The sequence below is a fragment of the Papaver somniferum genome, chromosome 9 (assembly GCF_003573695.1).
Source record: "Papaver somniferum cultivar HN1 chromosome 9, ASM357369v1, whole genome shotgun sequence".
In the NCBI taxonomy this organism is placed as follows: Eukaryota; Viridiplantae; Streptophyta; class Magnoliopsida; order Ranunculales; family Papaveraceae; genus Papaver; species Papaver somniferum.
In genome coordinates this window covers 7,449,125-7,476,757 of record NC_039366.1, presented here as the reverse complement: position 1 = coordinate 7,476,757, position 27,633 = coordinate 7,449,125, and the positions used below count along the sequence as shown (strand labels likewise).

Genomic DNA, 27,633 nt, shown 5'->3' with positions numbered 1-27,633 from the left:
GAAATTAGGTGGAAAAGAGATGTCGATTTAAAACCAAGATAAGAAAAGTGATCGCACCACTTGAAAGTCTAGGATTACTGGAAGTTGCACTGCAGCTTCCTAGATGCCCACTACTCATTTCTGACGCAAACGTTATACCAACCAATTACGCAGCCTTAATTACGCAACCTTAACTCCTGTAAATTTCCTGGATATATCTCTGCATTTATCACAATCTAGACTTGTGCGCAATCGTGTGTGAACTGCTTGCACTATCTAAAAGATACCCGATCTTATATAAATACCAACCATTTGGCAGCTCTTGGTATCAACATCCATTTCCTTGGATTCTTCTATCTAATTAAATGGCGAGTGCTGAGGTTCCAAAGCAATCAGCAAAATGGTTGTCATCGTCCTCTTCAAGGTTCAAAACCAAGAATCTTAAACTATCAAGCATCCCTAGCCGTCTTAAAAGATCGTTTTCATCTTCTTCTTCTTCTTCTTTGGGTACACCGAGAAATACTACAACTCCACCGTTGTCACCCCTTCGAGATAATATTTTGTCTGCGAAAGAAAGAAATGGTAGAATTAACAGTAACAAAGAAGACAGGTTTAAAGAAGTTTTTCGTTATTTTGATGGAGATGGTGATGGGAAGATATCGAGTTTAGAACTACGTTCTTACTTTGAGTCGATAGGAGAGTATCTGTCACACGATGAAGTTCAGAGTGTGATAAATGATCTCGATAGTGATGGAGACGGTTTATTAGGCTTCCAAGATTTTATGGTTTTGATGATGAAACAACCATCATCACCACCATCGTCAAATGGTGCTAGTGGTAGTAGTACTTCAGTAGTAGTAGATGATAACGTTGAAGATCTGAAAATGGCGTTTGAGATGTATGAAGCTGAGAAAGGGTGTGGATGCATAACACCAAAGAGCTTGCAACGCATGTTAAACCGGCTTGGCGAGGACAAATCTTACCAACAGTGTGTTTCCATGATACAATGTTTTGATCTTGACAAAAATGGAACACTTGATTTCCATGAATTTCATCAGATGATGGTTTAATTATCCGAAAAGGCTTTTAATTATCTCTATGTATTTAGTGCAAGTTCTATATTTATAGATATGGTGCATCATTTTCAAAAGATAAGCTTAATCTATTGAAATAATGCAAGATCGGTTGGATTCCAGTAACAACTCTGGAAAAACCACTTACCAGTTACCAAAAAAGGATGGACTATGGCTATATTAGCCAAGGTTTGGCTCAAATGTTTTTTAACCGTGGTCAAACCTTTTAGCTACGGGAAAATGTACGGTGCTTGGCTATGTTCGGCCGGAAACTAAGTATCCGATCCGATCCGACCAAAACATTCATTCATTCGCAAAGCTTTTCTTGTTTTTAGGATAAACTAGTATAGGAAAATAGCAGGGCCTTCGTAGAAAAAGAAAGCATCACCTGAATCGATTTTCTGGTAGCATGTTCATTTTCTGCGGACTCTGATGTCACACTGTTTGTTTTTTATTTTGAGTCAGATCCGACTCGCGATCTGAGTCAGACCTAATCCCTGACTCGGACCCGTTTGAATCAGATAGTAATATACCCCTGACTCATGGGAACAAACCGCTGACTATTTTTTTTGAATCAGACGAGTCGGATCTGACTCAAAAAAACAAACATTTTGAGTCAGATCCATCCAGATGAGTCAGATCTGTGCCAGTTAGGAGAAAACAAACAATACTCATAACAATTAGGATTTTTCATAATTGGGAACACTCATTATGCTTTTCAATTATCGGAAACACTTCCATGCACTTTGGCTTCATAATTGAAGGTATCCCAGCTTATTTGCAATTATGCACCTGCCTGGTGGGTATTTTCTTAAGCACTCGTTATGCTTTGGTGGGTTTTGGAAGGAGATGGTTCAAAGGACCTGCTGGGAACATTGATCAAAGGTTCTGAACATGATGATATCAATGTTCAGATTCGAAATGGTTTATAGAAAAAGAGAGACCCAAATCAATTTGTTTGTACACATGTAAATAATATTCCTACTAGTTTTACAACTGAAAATTTTACCTATACTTTTGCTTCACCGAAAAGATACGAGTTAAAGACATCCCCTCCCTTAACATACCACCTATTATGGGCAGAATCAAGGTGTTGAGATGCCACAAATCTTTGAAAATGGCAGGGAGTCCGGGATCATCACACTGTTGCATCAGTTTTAGTTTAAACCACAGGAGGCGTCATTACAAAAGATCCTAGCTTTAATGGAGCATGACGTCAACTTCAAAACAGCTCATGACATCAATTTCTACTGATACAGAAATACCATGTGGAAATACCATAAGTACAACAATGGAAGAAGAACTGCTCAGATGCCTGCCAGGACCTAAAATATCCGACGCCTGTAAATATTTTACTAAGGCTATGGATGCCCCAGTATGCTTTAGCCATCCTCATTTAACAATTGGGTTTCAGATCTGATGATTCCAATGCAGACTGGTTCTTATTGATTTTATGTGTCCATTACAATATATACAAATGCTTTGTTCTAGAAACTAACGCGGTAAAAACAGAAAAAACATCCAAATACTGGAAATTATTCATGTTACAACATCTCAAGCAATCTAACCTTTCTTCCCCCATTTTTCCCCTCACAATAATGGGAATAATGGCAATGACTGATAGTCATGCAATCATATGGCCTATCAAAGAATGTTAAAGTTAGCTACGTACATGCATTATATATGTTTATGTGAATACACTATAAAATCTGTATTTACATATACATACAAACACATACATGCATTGTCAAGAAAGTATCCTATCAGGTGAGGAAAGCTAACCTAACAAAACTGGGTGAGCATGCACATCTGTACCTCCCATTTCAAGTTGGTGATTCTGCCAATACCAATGTGTGCCACCAGCCGCAAGCAATGTTCTTTGGGACAAAACCATCCAGTGGTACTTGAGACGGCATATTGCGGTCAATCACATCACCCAAGCCAAGCTGCACATTCAATGTCTCCCATGTAAGAAACTTCTAAAATAAGTAATAATCTCTACATTTTAGGGGTTCAATAATGAAAGAAATGCCCGAGAATCAGCACCTGACCATACTTGTTCCATCCCCAGCAAAATACCTTCCCGTCATCTTGAACAAACACAAACAAAGAACTCTGTCAGATGGTTTACCAGACAGCAATTTTGTCATCCCCAAATAAAAAGTCCAAGTGAATACCTGTCATTATAGCACTATGACGAGCACCACAAGAAACAAACTTTGCATTCTCATTTTCAATGCTTGGAGCATCCAAAACTTTAGGGACTATCTGAAACAGGAGAAATGCTAGGGCTTAGCTGGATTCCCAAAAATGTAATGCTCGATATTCTACAAGAGTACCATAAGAAACATATGGATGGACGAGAATGTACCTCAGCTGTATCTGCACCAGTTCCCAATTGCCCAAATTGATTTCCACCAAAAGAGTAGACACCACCTTCTGCTGAGATGCATAGTGTATGCCATAGCCCAGCAGCGACACCTTGAATCCTAATACCCAAAAGAGAGGATACACAAGTTGGACTTAACTCGTCATCAGTACTCCCTTGACCACACTGGATGAAAAACCAACACATTATTAGAACTGGGCCAATATAACTTCATTTGAGGGATGGGAGACTTGTTACAAGCAGCATAAAGAGGAGCAAAAAGGTTAGAGGTCCGGAGATGAGTTGGCAGCTTTCTTATGATTAACCATCTTGAATTCAGTGTGCTCTCTCTCCACCTTTTTATAGAAGTCCTACATGTTGATTCTAGAGATAGTTAATAGTTCGAAAGAGCATGGGACAATTCAATTGATGCACTTTATGAATACAGAGAATACTCAGAATAGAATGTCCGAACCATCTAATGACTTTCTCCAACGTACTTGCCGTGACTAGTATTACGAAGCAAGTTAAGTGAAATTAAGGAACATTCACTCGAGTTCTCTAGTACAAGCGGACAGCAGACAATCAGAACATCTCCGAAACAAAGGTTTACTCCTCGATGCACAAATTACTCCTTGATGCCAAAGGAAATATTTATGTCTGAGAGACTAAAGAAGCTAACCTGTCCATACAGACCCCATCCAAAAGTAATCACGGCTCCAGCATCTGTTGGTGCATAAAAGAAGATAAGTTGAAAGTACTGCACACGGCTATCAGTATGCATTTGCGTGGAATCAAAAGAATCACATGGTTCTATGCTCTTATAAAAAGATTGCGCCGTGTCAGATAGCTCGACTATAGCGACATAAAGTGCATGAATGTTTAACAGTCCAAAAATGCCAAACATGCTAGAAACCTAGACAGGGGACTAATATGTTATGAATATGCCATTTCTTAAGCACCGAGTCTGGCATGTACTTTGGAGCTTTGTTAAAGAACACACATAAACATGAGGTGGAGTTCTCCTTCCACCTCCTGGATAAACTAAAGATGAAATGAATATCTACTTCACAGGGCAGTAAAACCCGATAAGGAAAAATACACAATAATAACAAAGAATCTGAAATGACCATATTTTCACCTGTTATTACTGCACTATGCCGACCTCCACAGGCAATGCTTGTTATGTAAGTGCCGGGAACTTTGTAATTTGGTGTCTCAGAAATCATACTTCCTCGAGGAACAATCGATGAGACCCCTTTGCCATAAGGTTCTATGCAAGGAATAGGATGAGGAGAAGACACCATGCGGATCCGAGATCCCAAACCTAGTTGCCCTTCTCCTCCATAGCCCCAACCCCACACCTGTCCTATATCTGAAACATCAAGAAACACAAATGCTTCAGGGTGGTATCTAACATTTATCATGGTAACCCTTCTGCAGTTTTATCCCTTCCCCTTATCAAATGGAACCCAAAACAGGGAGCTAATTGCAATAACAGCACTATTAACTTGAGGCAAAATGGATTTACCTGACAGGGCTAAGGAATGTCGGCCACCAGCCGCAACAGTGATGATCCTTACTCCTGGACTCAGTGTAACCAGACATGGTAATGCCGAGAGATTCTCATCTCCAGATGTTGAACTATCGTTCGTCTGTTGCTTAGCTGATGATACTCTTCTCCGCTTAGGTTTTTCTTCTCCAACTCCCTTTGTTTCTACAGAGGATGAAGCTCCACCAGTAGTTCTGGTAACTTGGGACGACTTAGGAGGACTCACTACAACAACACAATCCACCCATTTACTGAATTTCTCCCAACAAAAACAGAACAATTCCAAATAGGCGTGTTAAGTAAATTTTACCTTGTTCGGTCATCAATGAAGTCTGCTTATCAAGAAATTCTTTCTCCTGATTCATCCCTCCTAAAGGTTGATCTCCTCCGATAACTTTCCCCGTAGGAACACATTCTTTCCATCCCCATGTGTATACTTGTCCATTCACTACACATCCAATAATAGTGAAATTACATATTTAATACTCAACAAATTCAATAGCAACGATTCAATAACACAAAATCAATTCCCAATTAAAATTACCAGACACTGCAATACAATGTGCCCATCCAGCTGCAGCCCTTACAATTGAAGCTTCATTTGGAAGAGGAAATGCCTCTGGAATTTCCTAAAATTGAATTCACCAAATTTAACTAAGAAAAACAACTCCAATTTGAAACATCATAATAATGAGAATTTCAATAGACTCCAGCTCAGTAATTACCCCATGTTTTCCAGAAGTGACATAGCTCTGTCCCATATCATCAGTCGAACCCCAAGTAATCAACTTCCCAAACTCTAATTACACACAAAATCAAATAAATCCCCAATTTTAAACAGTCAAATTCACACAGAAATTCACCAAAAATCACAGAATAGAGTTACCAGAAATGGCAAGGGCGAATCCGCAACCACCACCACAAACATCCTTCCACAAATCCCTCCCTCTAATCCCTCCTCCAGAAAAATCAGAATCAACAACAACAGTAGTAGGAAGATGAACAGAAGCAGGTGAAAGCAGTGGAGACCGTCGAGGTGTAGCTCCAGGTAAATATCCCCACATCAACACCACCAAACCGCCACCGCCACCGCCACCACCTGAAGTAGTCGCCGTGGTGGTGGTTGATTTCTCCTCCTCTTCGTCCTCCATTTTCATGAGATCATCAGCTCCTTCCTTCATCTCACTGTGAAAAACTCTGAACCCTCAACTTCTTCTTCTCTGTCTGTCTGGTTTTTGGTATGAGTTGAAATTTGAGTGGTGGTGGTGGGGGCAGCCCTAACCCTAGAATAGTTGTTGCGTATCATTTCCAGGCTTCTTTGTGTCTCCACGTAAGACTGCCAAATAGGTCCACCTAGTTACGTGGCACTTTTTACACCGCAGAGATTGTTCAGCCAATACCAACCAGGACTTTCCGCTGGAAACTTCCTAGTCGTATGTGGTGGTTTCCTATTGAGACACGTACGTGCTATAAAAGCCCACAATGATTGCGTTTCGACACGTGTTTTATTCTCAAGTCGACCAAAATGGAAATCTGGGACATGACTTGATTTGGACTGAAAATGGCTCGGATTGAGTGAGACCCCCCACTGCTGGGAATTTCCGGCGAAGAATTGGTGACCAGAAAATGTGGAATATTAGGGGTACGTTTGTTTGCGTCTGACTGGCAATCTGTGAGTCCTAATTCCACCCGAATGAGATGTTGGATCGTTTTGTTTTTCTTTTTGAGTTTGAGTCAGATCTAGGGCATAAAATTCCGCTAGTTCATGAGACGGGTTACTGGTTTGCATATTTTTTTGAGTCAAAATACATACATATAAAGTCAAATACAGATAAGTCGTGATTTTAGTTTGAGTCAGATTTGACAAACGCTCTGACTCAGACCTACTCCATGACTCGGACCTGTTCACATAATTTTGAGTCAGATGAGTCGAGTCAGGTCTGACTTGAAAACAAACATAAAGTCGAATCCGAAAACAGAAAAAAAAGATTATGATGATGGAGGAGGAGCTCATACAGCTATTTATTGGCTATAATTCACCAGAAACAGCATATAGTGAAACATAAACCAAAGTTTTCATTTCACCAAAAGGTTCTTATAATACAACATACATATCAAGAGGAGGTTACCGTTAAGCTAAACTTTCCCTTAGAATGTCACAAGTTACAGCCCGCCTTTTCCTGCATTCCCCTACTCCTGCCTGCTACAATTTTACCCTATAAGCTGCAGTCTTGTCTTCTTATCAACATACATATCAAGAGGAGGTTACCGTTAAGCTAAACTTTCCCTTAGAATGTCACAAGTTACAGCCCGCCTTTTCCTGCATTCCCCTACTCCTGCCTGCTACAATTTTACCCTATAAGCTGCAGTCTTGTCTTCTTATCAACATATCTACATTCCCAAAATGTTGATCAGCTTTTTACATTCTTAGATTACAACATGATATTAGTATTCAACACAGCAACCTGTTTCGGTTGTGCGGGAAATTTCTAAATGTTTAGCCCATTGATTGCTGCACAAAAAATATCCAGGGCATTGGCTTTCACCCTACTTTTTCCTCCTGCAATGCTTTATATACACATGCACAGAGAGAAGTGACCAAAAAATTTACAACATGGAGCTAGAGCTTTTTATGCTATTGTATAATCCACAAGCTTCGTTCCGAAGATTCGGTACGTTCTGCTCCCCCATTGATCGTTTTTGTCCAGGTAGTACGACTTTAAGCAACACTGGATCCACGGCGGACTTATAACAACCCTCTTGTTCTCCTCGACTTCGTCATCTATTCCAAGCAATTCATTTCTCTTCTTTCTTAGTACATCTACAGTGGGGTAGCCGCCAAAAAACTTCACCTGTATTAATATTGATGACAAGTTCAACAAAGAAAAAAAATAGCATCACATGCTATGCAAAGATGGAAAGTATAAAAAGTCCAGCAATACAAAGAAGATTTTACCCCGTCTTCATCATAGAGGTAAGCATGTATTCTGGCGGTTGGATCCTCAAGGGTGAACCTCATCACATACTTCCCAGAGGTTGTCTCACGAAAATTTTCAGCACAGCAAGAATAGGCACCAACCACACGAACAACACATTTAAATTTCGCGGTTACCTGTGTATGTGAATCTGATTAGTTACAAAAACATGTAGAGAGGTAACCTTCCATATATGAAATTTAAGTGGTCACTTAAAATTTGAAGTATATTTTACAAATTTAAAGACGAATAGCAAACCTCCGAATAGTTGACAACATCAAGTAGTGTAACCAAAGGCCCGGAAACACTGATTATCTCTGAGAACAAAGGACACAAAAAGTGTCAAGCGTTAGCTATTATATGTTCAGAAAACAATGTTTCGTTCGACAACAGGAATCAATACGTGCTTGATGCTCCTCTAAGAAACGGTACAAACAACAGCGCTAACAAATGAACATGGAATACCTGTAATTGGTGAAGGGATGGCAGATACACGACCAGTATAAGATGAAATTCTATCATTGTAGCTCCTACAGAAGAGAATTACCAAGTCGGGCACGAGAGGATTGATACTTATCAAGTTTCAAATATTCACTTATTCATTACTCAACAGTGGAAAATAGTAATTACCCCAAACGATGTATAACAGTGCTATCCGTGTCAGATAAAAACCGTATCTTGGAATTATCAGTCAAGTCAGCACCCCAAAATGATGACTTTCTGCGACAAGTAACAGCACGCAACCTCACCCACTGGCCACCGCAAACTAGATGAGCATCAAATTTTATACACTTCACAGACACCCTCAAAATGCTTCCCACGGTAGGAAAATTGCGTCGGACATCTCTTGACAGTGGAGGATTCGCTGGTTCTAGTGGTAATTGCATCTCTGCTGCATCTGATAGTCTGTGAATGCAAAATAAAACAACTCATATTTCTGTCAAGGATATCACACTCTGACAAACAAAACTATATCTTAGCTTACGTAATTTCGTAATTCAGTGCAGGTGTATCAGTTCCATCCCATACGAGGAGCGTCCACTCACTTGCCGACACTTCATATGAATGAAGTACCTATTTCACAAGAGAAATAACATAAAGTTACGCAATTTCAACAAACTTATTGAGATACATTACAATATGAAATCTGGTTTGGTCAGTATACTATTTACCTTACAGATCAGATCGAATTCTTCCATGTTCATCTCTTTTATTGGACGTAATTTCTTGTTTGTTCCTGATAGAACAACAAATAGCTGAAGATTCCAACTTATATTTAACAAATGCGTCGAATATTGCATTCACGATTGGAAGAAAAAACGCCATTGTCAAAGAAATATTTCTTAAAATTCGTGACAGCATACCTGCGCCAAGTTGAAAAGTAGTCAACCAAGTCCTAAGAACCTTCACACCCTCTATGTGCCAATTTCTGACGCGATATAATGGACTGACACAATATGCAGCACATTCATCCCCCGGTTTCCCATCATATAGTGCAAATGAAGATTCTCTTTTTTGGAACAACCCATAAAATTCTTCCTTACTCTTTTTAATCTGCATTCTCAATCAAACACATCAGCAAACTAGTATGCCAAACCCTCATTTGATGCCAATATACGAGAGGGACATAATAATTACCTTGACATTAAACACCAGAAGCAAATCTCCAACAGACCCAACAAGTGGAAAGTACTCTACTTTTTCAGCAAAGAAATTAATCGCAAAAGCAGTATCCATAAACCGCTCGTCTACAATCTTCAGCGTATACACAAAATCTGCAACAATAGACATTCAATCCAAAATAAACCCACACATGGTAACATTCCAATTTACACAAAAATTAACAAAAATTGAAAAAGCCCCATTTTTATATTAATCCTCTGCAACTACAATTAACATCCCAAATGTGAAAAGGTGTGACCTTTTTCTTAATGTTAGGGTTTCTGATTGTGAAAACCCCATTAAAAAAGCTTCCTTTTTTTTCCCCCTCTTTTCAAGAATTGAATCATGATCAGTATACGCAAAACCCTCAATTGAAAAATTGATCAGCATTGAAGAGAAATCAAGGTTTAGGGTTTTTGAAATTTACCAGTTCCTCTGCTTTGTCTTCGAAGGCCAATTTCAACAACAGAACCAATGAGATTGACTTCCGTCTCCACTCTAGTTGGTGCGTCGATTAGAGGAGTGAACTCTCCTCCCATCATCTCTTTCGATCCTTTTGATTTTCTTTGATTCGTTTGTGACTATCGGTGTGAAGAAAACGGCACTTGTTTGTTTAAAGGAAGGTTTTTTTATTGTGTCAACGTGGTACCGAATCAGACTAGTTTGGGTAAAGTACTATGAAAGCTTTGTAATAACCATTGGGTCAACCACTTCAACACACTTTCTCTTTTTTTGGTCTCAGGTTCAAGTACCTAAATTGAATCGAAAATGATATTTCGGCCGAATCAAACCCACCGAGTTTACATCTTGTGAGAGGATGGTGGGGCCCATTTCTATCCCACCCCTGTCCCAATGCAGATAAGATACATTTGATACCATGTGATCCCTTCTCGGTATAATTCTCGGTGCAACTTATCTGTGGATATAGAATCACCCAGATTGAATAGGCTTTTTCCTGGCATACAGTAATTTGATTTTTGTTTGTCCATGATAGCTATTGATATAATAAAGTAATTGATATTTTTTTACGTTTGCGAGAGATTGCAGCAGAAAGGGCATGTCCTGGGATGTAGTTGCGAGTGGCGCTACTAGCGAAGGGAGAAACACCGATCACATCAACACTTTTTTTTTTGCTTGGTAATATAATTTTCATTAGGACCAAAAAGGATAATCAAAGTTACAAAAGCAAGTCCATTATAGTTAGGCTTAAAGCAAAAACAATGAAAAAAAGCCCAATAAAATTTCTAACAAGTTCTGTAATATGTCTTCTCTGGGATTTCCATTGTTCTCATGAAATCAGGTCTTGAGATATAACTTCTTCTTTCTCCTTTTGCTAGATTATCTCCTTTCTTTGCCATTGAGTCTGCTGAAAAGTTTATCTCCCTAAAACCATGAGAAAAATACTATACTTGGAGTGAGTTTTTAATTTTGTTCCATCTTGTCATACACCACCATGAAACTGCTCCTGACTGAAATGCTTTCATTGCTGCTTGAGAGTCAGTTTGAAAACAAACTTTGAAGAAGTTGTTATTAACAGCCCATTCTCCTGCACTTAAAATTGCAAAGATTTTTGCAATGAAATTAGTGGCTAACCCCAAACCTCCAGACACTGCATATAGATACTCTCCATCCCATTTCCTGCACACAAATCCATATCATGCATCTCCAGGATTGCCCTTTGAAGCTCCATCACAGCATATAAGAATGAATGGGGCAGCTGGAAGTATATCTCTATTATTCTTGTTATTTTCACCTTTCTACAGCTTAGCTTAAAAGTTTTCAAAATCTGCAGATCATAAGTTGAATTCCACATCTTTCCTGTCATTCTCACTTCACATTCTTTTGTAAAGTGTAGAATTCTTTGCTTCAGAGAGTCTATTTTCATTTCCTCTTCCTCAAAGACTATTCTATTTCTCAAGAACCATATCTCTTTCAGAGTAATCAGTGCTGCCACTTTTCATAGTTCTTTTATAACTGGACTTTTATGTCTTGCAAATTGCAGAATGTCTTCCAATGATTTAGGATTAGTGAATTTGAAGATACCTCCTAGCCAACTCCATATTATTTCACTGTAGTCACAGTACCAAAGAATGTGTTCCAAATTTTCCTCTTCTTTTCTGAAAAATGGGAATCTTGATGCTAATTGAAATTTTTTCTTCTTCATTTTTTCATCTGAAGGAACAACTCCTCTCACTAACTTCCAAACATTACCTGATATATTTGGGTGGATACTTTTGTGCCATACTGCTTTTGCCCACCGAACAGTTTGGAAATTTTTTTCTTATACATTCTGTAGCAGAAGAAACGGTGAACTTACCAGTTGATGTAGCACTCCATATTCTTCTATCTTCTTTGTTGTCTAAGACTGGTAGTTCTGCAGGCTCAAATGGTTCAAGAAAATTTGCAGGTATTTATCACATCAACACATACATCTTTTCCATTTTCCCAATTGTGTACCAGGATATCCGCAGGTTTCAAGGTGTTGTAGCTATCTGATATGATTCCTAAGGAGGCTTCTTTCCTAGGGGAAACATTGGCTTTGTAACAAATATCGATTAAGACATCCAGTACCAGGTCATGACGAAACTTGAGCTCAACGTCGTTGGCGCAATGTAGGGCATGATCTCCGTAAACATCCATGGGTTTATTGCAACTGGAGAAAGTGTTGTCTTTATCAAAGAGTTGAATACCCATACGATAACTTAGCACAGCTGAAAATTGTTGCGGTCCTATACATTGGTGCAACCCACTGATTGGAATGGCTAGCAGATGGTCTTGTGCGTGTTTGATTTTATTACATTGCCACAAGATAGTGTCGCTCTCTGTCATCTGGAATTTTGTAGGAATGTCCTTTACTATAGGGTTGAAGTATAAAACCGCCAGGGCTCGCATAGGATGTGGGGCGGTGTTGAAAACACTGAGAGTTGAAGGAGTAATGTCACACGATTTCATGAAAGTATGTTGGGTCTGCTGCAAAACTACACTTGGTATAGAAGCATAAGTATCACCTAGTATTGATTGTTATAGGGAGTGTGTCTGTATATGTGAGGCTATAAAACAATATTTAATGGTATCAGCCATAGAGTAGATGCCGAGCCCACCACGCTTGATAGGGAGTGTAGCTAGTCTTTGCTGTAACAGACCAAAACCAGGACCATCTCCTACTATTAGTTGTCGCAGGTAATGGAAAAGATGGCCATCAAAATATACTTGTACCTATTGAAGCGTTGTAGGTTAGTTGTGTGCATGGTAAAATATAAACGAGACACACCTGAGCAACTGCGTAATAAAATAAGCTCAGATTGGGGGTCTTGCAACTTTCATATGGAAGTCATTAGGTATACAGTATTTTCCACTCTGTGCTGGACCGAATCAGTGCAAAATTGGTCGTCCATGCTGACTGGGATGCTAAGTAGTTTGACGCCGGCAAGAGGTCGTTTGATGTTTGTTGGGAACACATTTCTGGAATCCGGTGTGGGACACAAAAATTCTATTTTGGTAATGTTCAGATGAAGACCCCTACCATGTCCTTCGTTTTGTATTATTTTCAGGGCCTTAGAAACCTCAAGGGTATCTCCTATCAGCGTGCCTTCGTCAAGATAACAAGGGGTGGAGTGCCAAAGCAAATAATAGAGCACCGAGCGGGTTGCCTTGTTGGACACCAATTGAAGAGAATAAGACAACATTGTTATAATATAGTCTTGCGGGGAAGCGTAACATAATTCTTCCCAACTGCTAATGGAAGGACATTTGGCTCTCACTTCCCGAAGGATGGTGGTTATGTCAAATAATTTAAAGGTGTTGGAAAAGTTTATAAGATACATAATCATGTTCTTGTGTGTACCTATCAACTCCAGCAGCTTGTTAACTGAATGCAAGATGCCTACGTCCCCACAAGGTACTCCTACTCCAAATTGATAATCACCAAGGTAATGAGCCATTTCTTTGCACACTTCATATGCTGCAATTTTGGAGACTAACCTCTGCCAGATAGTACCCACAACAATGGGTCTAATACCCCCATCAGGTTGGAGGAGAGGGGCCAATGGCGCGCTTGCGATGTACTCACCCAAATAAGACGTACACTTGCACGCGAGCAATAGATTTACAACCCCTGAAATTGAAGAAAGAAGCTCATCGGCCACAACAGCAGCCGACCTATTGATGTCATCCAAGAGATGTTGAGCTCTAAGGAAATCTCTGCCGCAAGATGTTCTTTTAGGGAAGATTTTAATGGCATTCAAAACATCTTCAATACCAACAGTGATCGAGGGTGTGGCTGATGAGTGCCAAATATTGTATATATTTGCACCTTTTTATTGGCATTTAACTCATCATTTGTGCACTAACGCTCCATTTTATCCCATATTTTGTGTTTTCGTTGTTTTCAAGAATAAATACTTTTCTCAATTAATTTTGCATTTTTAGGTACTAAATAAAGCCTGGTTAACTCACGGAGCTAAAAGAGCAAAGAAACTGCAAAGACTCCCGCAGAAAGGCAGCGAAGAATGATGTTTGCAAGAGCCGGATCAACTAGAAGTGGGATTGAAGAGGAAGAATTGTCCTTAAAGAAGATATGGGCTTGGCATACCCAAGGCCCAAAACACTTACCCAAATCCATTTCCAATATCCATACCCATTTCCATGAGAGCCGTCAGATTGGATCCATCACATCATCCAACGTTCGCCTCATCACCGAGCATCAAATCTTGAAGATCCTGTCAAACTTCATAGTACCTAACTCCAATCTAAGCCGTCAGAATTGTTGTATCACGCATCGAATGGTCGCTGCAAGCTTGTTCCATCTTAGTCGTTCGATTCAATCCAGATGTGATCATCCAACATATCATCTTCGCTGGACATCGAATTTGCTACAACCGCTCAACACTACAACACCTAACACCTATACCCGCAAAACAAACGCACCCTTCTCCAATTCTATAGACTCCATCTTCTCCCTCACCGTCTACAGAGAAAACTCTGCCATCACCACCACCTTACGCCACCTCGAGCTCAACCACCACCTTCCTCAACCACTCCTTTCAAACAACTACCAAAACCCATCATCACCATCACTTCCACCAAACCTCTAGCCAGCTATTTTATTTCCTTCTCCTCTATTCAGAAAACCCTAGGTGAGGAGTTGATAAGATAGCTCGAGCTAGAGACGCACATGGAGCAAGACAGGGAGCAGGAGAAGAAGAAAAAGCATGGGTCAAAGCTCTCAAGTGTTTTCAGTGATTAGGTAAAACTTAATTTCAATTTTTGGTAAACCCTAATTTCACTGTTTTAGGGTTTTTTGGGGGAAAGTTGTTATATGTATAAATTGACGTCTTGGGTGGGAAATTGGGTATGCCCGGATTAGCCAGTGCACCAAGCTGTAGTATTTAGGTTTATTTTTTCAGTTCTTATAATGTTCTAATTTTCTAACTAGGGCTTAGATGAAGCTCTTAATCTAATATCAGATAATTTTGGTTATGAATTTGTTCTTGTTGTGCTTAACTGCTTAAGGATAGATTTAATCTTTGTGCTACAACATATTACTTTCACCTTGTTTGTCATGCAACCTAGGTAGTTGGAACAATTCTATGTTGTTGTGCTGCAACTCATGCTTAAATGAATTGATTTATATTTTGAATAGTTGTGCTTTAATCAAACAATTATTACTTAGGATAAATATTTTAGTTGTGATTAGTCATCCATCTTCAGATCACCTTGAATAAGCGGAAGACACGAATCCTCAACGCTATTCATTAAAAGGACAAGAGTAATATCCATAACTGAATTATCTAGTGCAGGTTAAGCAGTGGATTCGACTGCCCTAGTGCTTTCTAATTGCATTCTAATATTGTTTGTGTAGTATAATCATTCATCTAGCCGTATCGGCAAGCAAAACCCCCTATTTGTATTACTTCTTGTTCTAAAATCAGTTGTGGTGAGACCATAGATTGAACTACACACAACAAGTCCATGAGGACAAACCCCTTCTTACCTCACTCTCTACAACTGACCCTGTATACTTGCAGGTCTAAGTTGTAGGTTCTTTTAAAACCACACCAGTGGCAGTGTTTTCAGATGGTAATGTAGGAGGTGCTGCTTGTGGTTGTTTGTTTCCCAGTTCATTGAGAGTTGTTTCATTACTTGGAGCAACACCATTCGAGGACAGTACTCAGATTGCCGCAGTGTAATGACCGTATGAAAGTTTCTTATGACAAGCAGTCAGGTTAGAATTATCCTTCTTCTTATTGATGGACGATTTTGTTTTCTTTGGTCTTCTACAGATCTCTGATAGTTTGTGTACCATATTTACACAACCAGACGGTTCCCTCCATTTGAGTAAGGCCTCATCGATGGAGGATATTTAGAGTCTTTCCTTGTAGAAGACCTCCCCTCAATAGATGATTTAGGTGTGTAGAGGTTAAGTGTATATACCGGCAGGAGCAGGAGTGAAATTCAGGCAGTGATGTCAGAAGGGTTTGACAAAACCTTGTCGAGAGAACTTTTGAGGGTTCTGTAAAAAATGATTCTGCATTTTGGGGGTATGCTTGCAACAGTAGGTGTCTGAATTTTTAGAATTTGGTTGAGGAGATCTAAAGAGAGGCAGATAGCTGTGGGAAACGTTGTCGACAGATTGTGGAGGTTTATCGATTCCAGAGATCAAGAAATATGCATCAATACCATTTAAAGGACATGCGATAACATCTCCACCATGTTCTCGTCAAGGTCTCCTCCACGAATGTATGTGTAAGCACCTTCCACAAAGGCAACACTGAAGTTGGGTCAATACGACTTTCGATGCAGAGTAAACATTGCAGTTTTTGCTAATTCGTTCTCTGCACATTGCCTTTTTATTCTCTGAAAAAAAGTGACACATCATTGAGAAGTTGACGAAAAGATTGTATTGCATACCCCCTGTCTGCAACACTATCATGGCACCCATCAAAGTCTCTAAACGGACAATGAAAGTATGTATCATCAGTTTCAAACGAAAGATCCCGTGATAAAGAAATCTGAGAATTGGGTGTGTTAACCATGGATGCTGGAGAATTGTAACCACCATAACCGCTACAATTAAGATACAGTAATGTACCAAAAGAGCATCAAAAGAAAGAGAAAACCCAGAGGTGTGTAGGAGATGCCTATCATGTTACCCTCAGATAGATGTAGGTAGTGTCATACTTCTCTAGTTAAATTGCATTCCATGAATAAATAAGTTTGAGTTTCTTCCCTTTCATTGCAGATGGGGCATTTAGGATTAATGTATGATAGAATTCTAGTTGTTCTAGCATTCGTAGGGAGAATAGTATGTGCACATTTCCAGTGAAAAGTTTTTATGGAAAGATCCAATTGTAGTTTCCAAAGATTTCTCCACATTCCTCCATTATTTTGGGTCTCGGTAGGTTGGATAGTTTTTGATATAGGGATTTCACCATGTAATCACCCTTGTCGGTTAGAGGACATATGATTTTATCTTCTTCCTTGGGGGAAGAAAGAGATATTTTCAATATTTCTCTAGCTATGTTGGCAGGAAACCATGTTGTTATACAGTTGATATTCCAGGTATTAGCCGATAACATTAGATCATTTACAGTATTGATGGTAGCCAGACAAGTATCTGGTCTGATGATCGGTGGGTGAAATTCCTCTAACCATTTCTCATTTCAGATATTTACCCTTTTACCATTACATATTTTCCAAATACATATATCTTGGATATTGGCTATACCAGAAATAATTCTTTTCCAAATCCAGGAATAAGCGTCCTAAGGTTTGGTAGGAATAGACATGAGATTCATATAATCATAGTATTTGTCTTTCAGAACTTGGATGCATAGCGAATCTGGTTGTTGCATTAATTTCCAACCCATATAATAACATCATTTTAGGTTTAAAGATTAATAATTCATAACCCTCCTTCTTTGGGTTTGCAAACAAATATCCATGCTTTAAAATACACTACTTTAGGTTTTCCTTTGATTTTATTCCAAAAGAAATCTCTTTGTATTTTGTTTAATTCCTCATTAATTGCTTTAGGGATTTTGAAACTACTCATCTGATAGATGCCCACCGTAGACGTAAAAGCTTCAATGATGATGGTTCTTGCTGCTATGTTTAAATCTATCTTTTTCCAATTACTGAGTTTAGTTCTCAAGTTATCTTAGATTGAGGAGAAAACTGCGATTTTTGATCTATTCGTGAAAAGGGGAGCCCCTATGAACCTATCATTGATAGAAATAGATTTAAATTGAAGAATTTGGATAATACTTTCTCTTTGAGATGGGATAGTGTTGTTACTGAAAAACCCCAGATTTAGAAAAAATTATGAGTTGTCCAGATCCTTGCTGAATCTATCGAATAAATTTCTGACATTAAGAGCCTCCCTATCAGTAGCCTTGCATAAGACTAGACAATCATCCGCAAATAGAAGGTGATTGATCAAGGGAGCTTTTTTAGTCACTTTTATACCATGGATGAGGCCTTGAGTTTCTGCTTCCAAAAGAGTTCTCGACAATGCTTCCATATATACATAAGATAAATAGGAAGGGAGATAGAGGATTTCCTTGTCGCAGTCCTCTAGTAGGGGAGTAGAAACGACAAGGGGAACCGTTTAGGAGAACAGCCAAGGTGCTAGTTGAGATGCATTGCATGATTAAATTGCACAAATATTGGGAAAATCCCCATATTTATTTAGAATATCTAGCTAGGAGGAAAGTTCATTCTACTTTGTCAAAAGCTTTGTACATGTCCACTTTTGTACCCATTAAACCTTCATTCCCATTTTTTTTCCTCATGATATACGAATAACCTCATGAACCCAAATTATCCGTAATTTGTCGACCTGTTATAAAAGAAAATTAATATGGAGATGTTATTTTGTGTAACAGAGGTTTCATGCGATTGGCAATGCTTTTTTTGAAATAATTTTATAAGTCGTATTGCACAACGCAATGGGACGGGATTCAACTGGGATAGTGGGATTTCAAACTTTTGGTATCAGAGAGATGAATGTAGAATTCATTTCTTTGAGAAGATAACCAGTCTTGAAGAATATTTGTATCATTGAAACTAGATCAGGACCAATGACTTCTAGTTATCTTGGAAGAAATTTGGGGGAAAACCATTTGGTCCTGGCGATTTATTTCTTTCCATAGAAAATAACTCTTTTTATTTCTATGCTACCAGGGATTTTAGAGAGAGTTTGTTATCATTATCAGAGATAACACAAGGAATGGGCTCTAACATTGCATGATTTAACTGAGAAGCGACAAAGGTAGAAACAAATAGGAAGTGTTGAGTAAGACAGTCGACGATATTTGTAACACCCCGAATTCCGGACCAGGGTCAAAACCATATGGAGATCCGAACTCGAAGCGTTACGGGTCGGAAAGAGAATTAAAGTTTATTTTTATGCTAAACATAATTAAAACTTTATATACATGATTTTATTCATATGAATACTAAACATATTTAACAACATTTTAGTTTAGATTTACATTTCAATCAATACAATGAAAAGATTCAAATCACTAAGATACTCAATCCTAATTTCCGCTGCGTAACTCTAATAAATCTGCAAGGATGTCGATTGGGGTGAGATGATAGCTCAGTAGAATGCATTACCAATTCTCTAAAGGTGCGCAAACATAATCATTTTTAGGCAAGAAAAACATATGAAAAGAACATGGTACAACTTCAACGAATCCATGATATATTCAAGAATCATAATACCAATAATATTTTTGATAAATTATCCAATATAGAATTCATTCTATGAGTTCATATCATTAATATTATTATCAACAAATCATCCATTTAAGTTTCAACACATCATTCACATATTAACATTGTCACCAACCAAACATGAGTTCATAATACCATTAACTAATCATCAATTTTGGATTTAACACATCAATTCACAACTCATCCATTTAAGTTCACACTTGAGTTCAACAATTCATTGAAATAGATTTCGCACGTGAGTTCACAACACTATTAATGTTTCCTACAAATACTTAAATTCGCATTTCAATTCTTGAGTTCATAAAACCAATAAGGTTTCCACTAATAATTCAATAGAGATTTCAACACACGATTCACAAATTAATATTGTCACCAACAAGCCATGAGTTCACAACATTTATACTATTATCAACAAATCATTTATGATTCAACTTATCAATTCACAACAACAATTCATCCATTTGAATTTCACAAATGAGTTCATAACACCGATTATGTTTCCAACAACTCATTTAATTTAGATTCCGAACACATTATTCACATATTTATAAGTCACCTCAAACCATGAGTCCACTAATCATCCATTTGGGATTTAACACATCAATTCACAATTTATCCACTTAATTTCAATAATTCATTGAATTATATTTCACACATCTCACCAACAAACCTTGAGTTCACGGTACGAAAACCTTGGTTCGTACACCCACCTATCGTTTATCGTCACGGACAGCCTCCATCGATGGACAAAAACAAAAGTTCCTATGGGGATCATACCCATATGCTATCGGGGATCATTACTCGTTTCATTCACAGTACGAAAACCTTGGTTCGTACACCACCTATCGTTTATCGTCACAGACAGCCGTCATCGATGGTCGGGAAACACAAGTTCCCATGGAGATCATTACCCATTTAATTCTCGGGGATCATTACCCGCCGTTAGCATGAAACCATATTCCATCTAACGGAAAAACATGAACTCATTTCCTTTTTAAAAATTATTTTTACAAACAATACAAGCAACCATGTCTTACAGCATATGACAAACAACAAGAGTTTCTTTTGGGCATTTATGCAAACAAGCTAACTGCATCCGTTTTACATCATACATCTCAGGATGATTTCTTTATCTGATCTTATTATATTTTAGGAAAACATACATAGTTCAATAAACAAACACATATCAAAATTTCACTGTAAACTAACGGCTCAATCACAAGATAATGATTTTATATTATCAATTTAAAATATGGACAGATTACATGTTATTAGCAAACAATTCATGGTAAATTCATAATAATCTGAAATTAACCCAATCCAAAGCACACTGATAGATAAATCTCAAAGCTACAACTTTTGTTCAGAAATAAAATCATTTTAACATCATTAAGACTTCCTAAGAATGTCAAAAACACAGCAAAACGGAACTGTTCAAGGAACAACAACCTAAGACACGGGGTCAACTAATTTCGGTATAACCCGACCCAAAACCGTAACTGAAAATACCGGGTATCACAATATTTGTCCTTTCATTGAGACAAATACTATTAGAGTGTTGTAGGGAGTCCACCATATTCCTTCTGTCTATTTTTTTTATAGCAGAGTTGTGGAAGAAATGTGTATTTCTATCTCGCAAATTTATGTAATTGTCTCAATTTTTTTTCTCCAAAAATCTTCTTTTATTTTATTCCACATGAGTAATTGACTTTTTAAATCAGAGAGAAAAGAGGCGACATGGTTAAGAGAGGGTAAAGGAGAAAGTCTAGGTTAGACTTTTTGTATGACTTTGAGTCATAACTTCACATCATCACTAGTTTCTAAATTTAAACAAAATTTGGTAGATAAAATTGCCGAAATGTTAAGCCACGATTTTATCTTCTATTAGTTTTATAATTATTTTTTTTTGTCATTTAACTATTAGCCACTAAAAGAAGATGTTAATAAAATCTACGCGTAAGATGATGATCATGTCCCAAACATGGAGATGCTCTAACTATTAACTATTGCAATAACAACTCATCTCCCACAACTATAACTTGAGCCTTGTGAATCCACTCCATGAGAGTCATTTATTATTTCTATAATCTACCAGGACAGTAGCACACTCTCCGGCTATGATAGACTCATCAGAGCTGTAATCTGCTTAAACACTTTTCAAACTGTTTTAAACTGAGAAAAGAGTATGACAAAACGGTTCTATGGTGTAGTGGTTAGCACTCAGGACTTTGAATCCTGCGACCTGGGTTCGACTCCCGGTAGGACCTTTTTTGTTTTCAAGTCATGTAATTTTTTTTTATCAAGTCATCATGTAAGAACTCATTTGGATCAACTGTGATGATGTTGACTGCTAGTCACAGAATTTGGTATGAAGAACTCATTTCATAAACCAGAGAGTGATGTATAACTTCGTTTTTGAATAATGAATGGACGCAACTCCTAACTACTGTAATCAATTAATGCATTTTTCTACCAACTAAAAATATAGATCTAGCTAGTTCATACATTAACATTCTCATCATTGTTTTTTAAGCTTCTTATTCAGCCATGGAAGGAGAACATATTCTTCTACCCCATGTGATGGGAGAACTTAAATTGGCTGAAGGTGGCTCCTCGTTTAAAACATTTGCCGAGGTAGTAGTAAATGCGTGGAAAAATTACTAAATATCTTGCATTCATATATGCTAAGCTAATCACTCTTGCTGTCTTGCAACACCAAAGCTAATGCTAGGTTCTTCGTATTGTATTTTGATTTTATTGAGCTATTTAACTACAACTCTTGCTGCACCTATTCTTTGGATTCTTAGTAAGTTGTCTTCTATCTCCCCAATTAAACTTTCTTCTCAATACTTTGATTCTTTTTGGCACCATATTGTCAATTAGGAAAACATCTCAAGTTGCGATTTTCATCTTCAGATAGAATTTTTATTGCTCCTTTATGACTTGTTTTTTTTTTCTTTTTCTTTAAATACCACTTTCTTTTTTCCCGAAAATGAAGATTAAACCTCATTTATTTCATAAAACCTCTCCTGAGACGTTGTAGCGAGGAAGAGAGTTGATTACAGTTGCATTTCAGAATTGGAATACTAAATTATCTAAAAGGATTCTAAGATTTTCCCCTGTCCAATATTTGGTGATACCGTATCTATTACAATAAGTAGACATATGGGGCTGCTTGAGCTGTATCATCAAATCTATTTGTCAGGATGAAACCTTGCACTTTAATGTTTATGCAATTGTTAGCATTATATCCAAAATCTTCACTAATCTTGAATCTAAATTCTCCACCTTTTGCATGCATTCCCGCCAACAACCTGAGAATAGGCTCGGAGTCGCTTTGTAAAATGATGTTTTTACCATTTCGTTGTGATGCCCGTTGAAAAGCAGCTTATGCTCCCTTCCTTTACTTCGAGCTTTTCTCTAGTTCTGCAATCAGCATGTACTCCCCATGTTTCTGTTGGGGGTATCTGAAAAGCTATGAAGAGTCAGACCCACACTAGAAGTAGTAATGGGGCTCACCATCATCATTGAAATTGCAATGTCTATAGTTACTGACATGAATTTCTTATCGTCATCTGTTGTTATCATTAAGTTATTGTCATTCACAGGGTTACAAGGATTGCATTGTGTTATAATTTGCACTATTAACATTCATGAGACTACTAATGTAATTAACAAATGTGTTTGTTGTCTCATCACTTTTTTGTTTGTGTTTCTAAAACACAAGGTTGCATCTTGCTTTCCAAATGTGCAAAATGACAATGCTACCAAAAATAGAAAGTTGTTTTAACATTCCTATTTCTAAAACCCTAAGATTGAACAAAAACAACACAATCTAGCACATATATTCAGAACAAACATGACGGATTAAGATTTAACAATCAATCTATCTAGAAAACAATCAGATCTGAAATTTTCTAAGCAAAACTCATAAACAAAATCAGCATCTGAAAAAAGATTTGTTGACTTCTAGAAAATCAAATCCAAGTTTCAACAAATCAAATCAAAATATCAGTAACAGAACAGATGATGATATGGAGGAATCATAAAATCTTATATGTAAGAACTGGAAACCCTAATTTACCTGAGAGGAAGTGATTCCTATTTCTATCCTGGTTGTTATACATGTCATTTAGCCAATCATGAAAGTTGTTTGTTCCACTAACAGCATAACGCATGTCAAAATTTAAATGCATCCAAATTTGAGAAACAAAGTTATATTGCAGGAAAAGATGTGTAAGACTTTCATCTGCATAATTACATAATTTACATGAAGTATCTATGTTTGGCAATGTGACTGCCACTCTCATACTATTAGGAAGTATGAAATGAGATGCTTTCCAAACATACATTTTAACAGTACAAAGAATTTACTCCAATCCATATTGTCAGGACCTATAGAATTTATAGACTTGTACAAAGATTTAAAAGAAAAGATACCTGAATTGTTTAGGGTCCATCGAGGTTCATTGGATCTACATTGCAACGACTTACGAGAGGCATATATTATGCCCATTTAATTTCCATGGTGTCTAGCTAGCTAGGAAAACAAAAAAAAACAAACACAAACGCAATACCGGCATTGGTGTGCAGCGTGTGTTCCTCTTAGTCAGGAACTTGTTATAATTTCCTATAAAAATGAGACAATAATGGTTCTATGGTGTAGTGGTTAGCACTCAGGACTTTGAATCCTGCAACCTGGGTTCGACTCCCGGTAGGACCTTGTTTTTAGCTCAACTGATATTTTCATTTTGGCCTACTATTTTTACAAGCCAGTACATGGAAGAATTCCCTGTCAACTGCTTAACTTACGTTCACTAGTCAAGTTATATGTTTTCCACAAAGTCATGCAATTAATACATTTTTCTAAATATAGACTAAATTAATGTTCTATCGTTATTTTCTAAGCCCAAATTCTTATATTCATCCATGGAAGAGCATACCCCATGTGGTTATCATGCCGAGTCCAGGTATGAGTCATCTCATATATACCAATTATCGAGTTTGCTAAACGCCTCGTTCTTGATCATGGTTTCTCAGCCACAATCACTATCCCCACAGAAACTACCTCTCCAATCGAAGCAACAAAACTATCTCTTAAGTCTTCACCAAGTGCTATCAATACCATATTTTTACCTCCTGTTGATCTAATTGGCCTGTCTGATGATACTGAGATCGGTACTCGGATTACTGCGATTGTGAATCGGTCTCTTCCTGCTTTTTCTCACTCGTTCCGAACGATTACTTCGACTCACACAGTCGTCTCTCTTGTTGTTGATCTTTTCTCTACAGGTGCTATCGATATTGCTGATGAATTTAATATGAATGCTTATATTATTATTTCATCAACTGCGATGCTTTTGTCTTCGATTTACCATGCACCAAAACTAGACCAGGCTTACTCTTGTGAGTACAGAGATATCCCTGGCCTGATTCAGATTCCAGGTTGTGTACCGATCCGCGGGGTTGATCTTATGAACCCATTTGAAGATAGGAAGACAGAGGCTTATGCAAGTTTTTTACAATATTGGAAAAAGTTAAATTTGGGTAAGGGCATCTTCATTAATAGCTTTGAGGAAATTGAACATGATGCTATTAAGGCTTTGAATCGGAAACAATGGGATAATCCGCCGGTTTATGCAGTTGGACCGCTTACTAGAACGGGTGTCTGGGATGGCGGATCTGATGATTCAGGTTGTCTGAAGTGGTTAGATAATCAACCACCCGGTTCTGTCCTGTTCGTCTCGTTCGGTAGCAGAGGAACTCTCTCTGGTGAGAGCAACTAACTGAATTGGCTATAGGGTTGGAAATGAGTAACCAAAAGTTTTTGTGGTTCTTAAAAAGTCCTGCTCCTAGTGACAAAGCTGCAAGTACATCTTACTTGAGTGCTCAAAGCGTTGAGGATCCTTCTGCAGTCTTACCAGAAGGGTTCTTGGATAGAACCCGAAATTCGGGTTTGGTTGTTTCTTCATGCGCACCACAAGTGGAAATACAAATCAACCGGTGGGTTTTTAAGCCATTCTGGGTGGAACTCGACCATCGAAAGCATCGTGCATGGTGTCCCGTTAATTGCATGGCCACTCTTTGCAGAGCAACCAACCGATGAACGCAGTGTTGCTTACAGAAAACATGAACGTAGCTCTAAGGCCGAAACCCATGGAAAATGGGATGATGGGACGTGATGAGATTTGTAAGGTTGTGAAGGAACTTATGGAAGGTGAAGAAGGAAAGAAACTTAAGAGTAAGATGGGTGACCTCAAATGTGTTGCGACTAGCACATTGGCGGAACGTGGCTCCTCGTTCAAAACATTTGCCAAGGTCGTAAATGCGTGGAAAAATTATTAGATATCTTGCATTGAGGAGGAGAAATAAAAGAACTAGCCATGCATATTGGATATTTTTCATTCATATGTGCAAAATACCCCAAATTTTTAATTAATTTTCATAATGGATTTTTATTTCTTATGTGCTACGCAATTATTAAATCCCTATGAACAGGCTGACATTCTTGAACTAAACCTTTATATCCGCAATGAGGTGCAGCAAGCATTTCTGTTACAAGCTTTAACCATTGATTGATTGTCATTTTAGTGAGATAATACATCACCATATTTGGTATCCCATTAAAAAAATGCATTCTCCTGATTGAGTTCTGCATCCCATCTGATGGCATCAAATGCAGCATTACTCTTCTCTCAGTCTCCACTATGCGCCGTGTCACACGCCGATTTAATCGTCTAAAATTTTCATGGGACATGACCGGCAATGATTGTGGTTCAGTGAATCATCTTCACCGAAAATCATTCAGCCTTGCATACTTGCATCAAAGTACGCATCTTCCTTCACTCATAAGGCATTGCACAACGGAAGTCTTTTCTTCTTTCTCTCTAACTCTTCATGCCCCCATAAGCATAAGAGGTTCTGCCATGCATCAAACCAATTGACAAACTCTCACAATCCAACAACATAATGAACAAAAAAAACTAACACAATAAACCCATTTCATTGCATTAAGGAAGATTATACAAAACAGTCCATCACATGGACCGAACAGGCCATCACCCTCTTGGTGATGCCTTTATTATTCTCTCAAGTATGAGACTCCATGTCTACAAAACTCTCCTATGTAAGACTACGTTACCAAGAAGTTGTGAATCTTTTTGTTTTTCTCTTCACAAATTGCAGTATTATTTCAGGTATTGTTTCGTATAATATCTTAATCAACGCTCGTTGCGATGCTGAATGTGTTGATGATTCCTTGTATGTTTACAATCATATTCTCCATGATGCTCGTTTTAGTCCTTTAGCCGTAACTTATAGACATTTTACCAAATGATTCTAGTCGAATTACTTAAGCTGTCGCCATTCTTCGTGAGATGCTTATGGAAGGCCATGTTGCTGACTCATTGGTGTATAATAATCTCATTGCAGGGTTTTTTTGAATTGGGTAATCTTGAAATGGCCTTAGAATTTTTTGACAATAATGAAATATTCTAATAACCAAAGATTTCTCTAAATTCAATTTTGAATAACCAAAGATTTTATCTTAATGGAGATTTCTTTAAACTTTACAAGACTTTAAAGATATGCACCTTAAGTGCCAAATTTCCAAATTTCCAGGCTTCATCACTTGGTTATGGATTGACAAGATTATCGCCACCTTGACCGATATAAATAAGTTCATCTTTCGTATGTTTTTAATATGTTTTTAAGCATTTTCCAACCGTATTATTTACTGGAGATGATATGGTCTGCCACCTTTTTCATAAACATATGCAATTAGCATGTTGCAAAAATTTACTATTTAATTCTAATACCAAAGAGATAAAATGCAATTGTATGGAAGAAATCGGCTCTCTTGTGAAGTATAAATACATTACTCGGAGAATTGTTGAAATCACAGGAGCAACTGAGGAAAGAACATAAAACCCACCGGAACCAGTTGAAATTAACAAGGTAATACGAATGTCATAAATTTTATTGAAGATTAATACTCAAAAGTTATGGATACAGGATATTGGTTCTAAGGGAATAAATTTAGGGTGGAAGAGACAAAAAACATGAACTTTTATTATGCAAACCAAGAAAACACATGAATAACACAGGAATTTTTTTTGAAAGTAACAAGATAGTACAAGTCTTCTAGATTATATTAAAATTTAACAGAAAATAATGATTAAAGAAATTGTTTGAACAACAACTTTTACATCTCATTCATTAGAAAATTTCTAACAATTCTACATTCGCAGAAACTTCTTGAATTAAATTCTAAATTCAATGATG

At 37.7% G+C, this 27,633-nt stretch overlaps 4 protein-coding genes and 2 non-coding genes across 8 annotated transcripts; 4 read left to right on the top strand and 2 right to left on the bottom strand.

The window, feature by feature from the left end:
- Positions 1-212: 212 nt before the first annotated feature.
- On the top strand, positions 213-1,214 carry LOC113308956 (probable calcium-binding protein CML41). Its single transcript, XM_026557395.1, has one exon. It carries the CDS (start codon positions 345-347, stop codon positions 1,047-1,049), a length of 705 nt encoding a protein of 234 aa, XP_026413180.1. The 5' UTR covers positions 213-344; the 3' UTR covers positions 1,050-1,214.
- Positions 1,215-2,469: 1,255 nt separating this feature from the next.
- Positions 2,470-6,234, bottom strand: LOC113310075 (ultraviolet-B receptor UVR8-like). 3 transcript variants are annotated; one of them, XM_026558627.1, is made up of 12 exons: positions 5,859-6,234; positions 5,698-5,771; positions 5,517-5,601; positions 5,283-5,420; positions 4,952-5,197; positions 4,562-4,795; positions 4,103-4,146; positions 3,424-3,606; positions 3,230-3,320; positions 3,099-3,142; positions 2,835-2,998; positions 2,470-2,693 (listed from the first exon to the last, which is right to left on the bottom strand). In XM_026558627.1, exons 1-11 carry the CDS (start codon positions 6,151-6,153, stop codon positions 2,876-2,878), a joined length of 1,557 nt encoding a protein of 518 aa, XP_026414412.1. In that variant the 5' UTR covers positions 6,154-6,234; the 3' UTR covers positions 2,470-2,693; positions 2,835-2,875. The 3 variants fall into 3 exon arrangements, with proteins under 3 accessions (XP_026414412.1, XP_026414413.1, XP_026414411.1); XM_026558628.1 differs by having other exon boundaries at positions 2,868-2,998; XM_026558626.1 differs by having other exon boundaries at positions 2,470-2,998.
- Positions 6,235-7,237: 1,003 nt separating this feature from the next.
- LOC113310076 (protection of telomeres protein 1a-like) lies at positions 7,238-10,238 on the bottom strand. Its single transcript, XM_026558629.1, has 10 exons — positions 10,037-10,238; positions 9,586-9,722; positions 9,312-9,501; positions 9,120-9,184; positions 8,933-9,021; positions 8,578-8,853; positions 8,413-8,477; positions 8,206-8,264; positions 7,929-8,084; positions 7,238-7,824 (listed from the first exon to the last, which is right to left on the bottom strand). Exons 1-10 carry the CDS (start codon positions 10,149-10,151, stop codon positions 7,603-7,605), a joined length of 1,374 nt encoding a protein of 457 aa, XP_026414414.1. The 5' UTR covers positions 10,152-10,238; the 3' UTR covers positions 7,238-7,602.
- Positions 10,239-21,545: 11,307 nt separating this feature from the next.
- Positions 21,546-21,617, top strand: TRNAQ-UUG. The gene has a single exon. It is a non-coding gene; the product is annotated as a tRNA-Gln (tRNA).
- Positions 21,618-24,001: 2,384 nt separating this feature from the next.
- Positions 24,002-24,073, top strand: TRNAQ-UUG. The gene has a single exon. It is a non-coding gene; the product is annotated as a tRNA-Gln (tRNA).
- Positions 24,074-24,307: 234 nt separating this feature from the next.
- Positions 24,308-25,929, top strand: LOC113311276 (hydroquinone glucosyltransferase-like). The gene is made up of 5 exons (XM_026560117.1): positions 24,308-24,320; positions 24,412-25,087; positions 25,195-25,309; positions 25,441-25,671; positions 25,849-25,929. The coding sequence occupies exons 1-5, from the start codon at positions 24,308-24,310 to the stop codon at positions 25,927-25,929; spliced, it is 1,116 nt and encodes a 371-aa protein (XP_026415902.1).
- The last annotated feature ends 1,704 nt before the right edge of the window (positions 25,930-27,633 follow it).